The 549-nt window shown below is 29.5% G+C and overlaps 2 protein-coding genes across 2 annotated transcripts in view; one reads left to right on the top strand and one right to left on the bottom strand.

The window, feature by feature from the left end:
- Tpr (translocated promoter region, nuclear basket protein) overlaps nucleotides 1–165 on the bottom strand; it is a 70,184-nt gene extending 70,019 nt beyond the window's left edge. Inside the window, exon 1 of the mRNA XM_026789591.1 lies at nucleotides 160–165. Coding sequence (XP_026645392.1) covers nucleotides 160–165 — 6 coding nt within the window. The remainder of the gene's footprint in view (nucleotides 1–159) is intronic.
- A 123-nt stretch (nucleotides 166–288) lies between these two features.
- Odr4 (odr-4 GPCR localization factor homolog) overlaps nucleotides 289–549 on the top strand; it is a 15,004-nt gene continuing 14,743 nt past the window's right edge. Inside the window, exon 1 of the mRNA XM_005367826.3 lies at nucleotides 289–299. Coding sequence (XP_005367883.1) covers nucleotides 289–299 — 11 coding nt within the window. The remainder of the gene's footprint in view (nucleotides 300–549) is intronic.

The following is a 549-nucleotide window of genomic DNA, read 5'->3' as shown; positions in this document are numbered from 1 at the left end:
TTGGTCATTATATCATATTGTATTTTGTGGAGTAGTTTCTTTTGATATTGTCAGGAAGGGCATGTACCTTCTGACCAGTTGTTTCCAGCTTATAGGTGATAAGAATTAGGTGACAAATTAGATCTCTCTACACATTGTTGGAAGAAAGCTTAGAGCCACATTCATGACCCTCTAATCCCAAGTCCAAGTTTTATAGTTAACATTTCTGACACAAATTTCTGTCACTGTTCTGATTTTTTTCTCCTAATTTTTTACTGCTTTTATTTTTTTGTGAAGTTTAAATAAGAAATGCTAACCAGGCAGCATGTTTCATTTTTATGGTTAGAAAAATCACTTATTATAACAAAAATAAAGCTTATGTTCTATATTTTATATAAATGCTAGTTGCCTAATATTTATTTATCATGTCCAGTTAATTATTAATTATAGGGAATTATGTTTTTTCTTAAAACTCAATTTTTATGTGAGTCCTTTTGTGAAATCACAAATGGTTAGTGTATCATGATATAGTCCATGAAATTCTGAAGATTAGGAATTGTCATTGCCTTT

Source organism: Microtus ochrogaster, unplaced genomic scaffold, assembly GCF_000317375.1.
Source record: "Microtus ochrogaster isolate Prairie Vole_2 unplaced genomic scaffold, MicOch1.0 UNK24, whole genome shotgun sequence".
Taxonomy (NCBI): domain Eukaryota; kingdom Metazoa; phylum Chordata; class Mammalia; order Rodentia; family Cricetidae; genus Microtus; species Microtus ochrogaster.
This window is presented reverse-complemented; position numbering and strand designations above follow the sequence as displayed.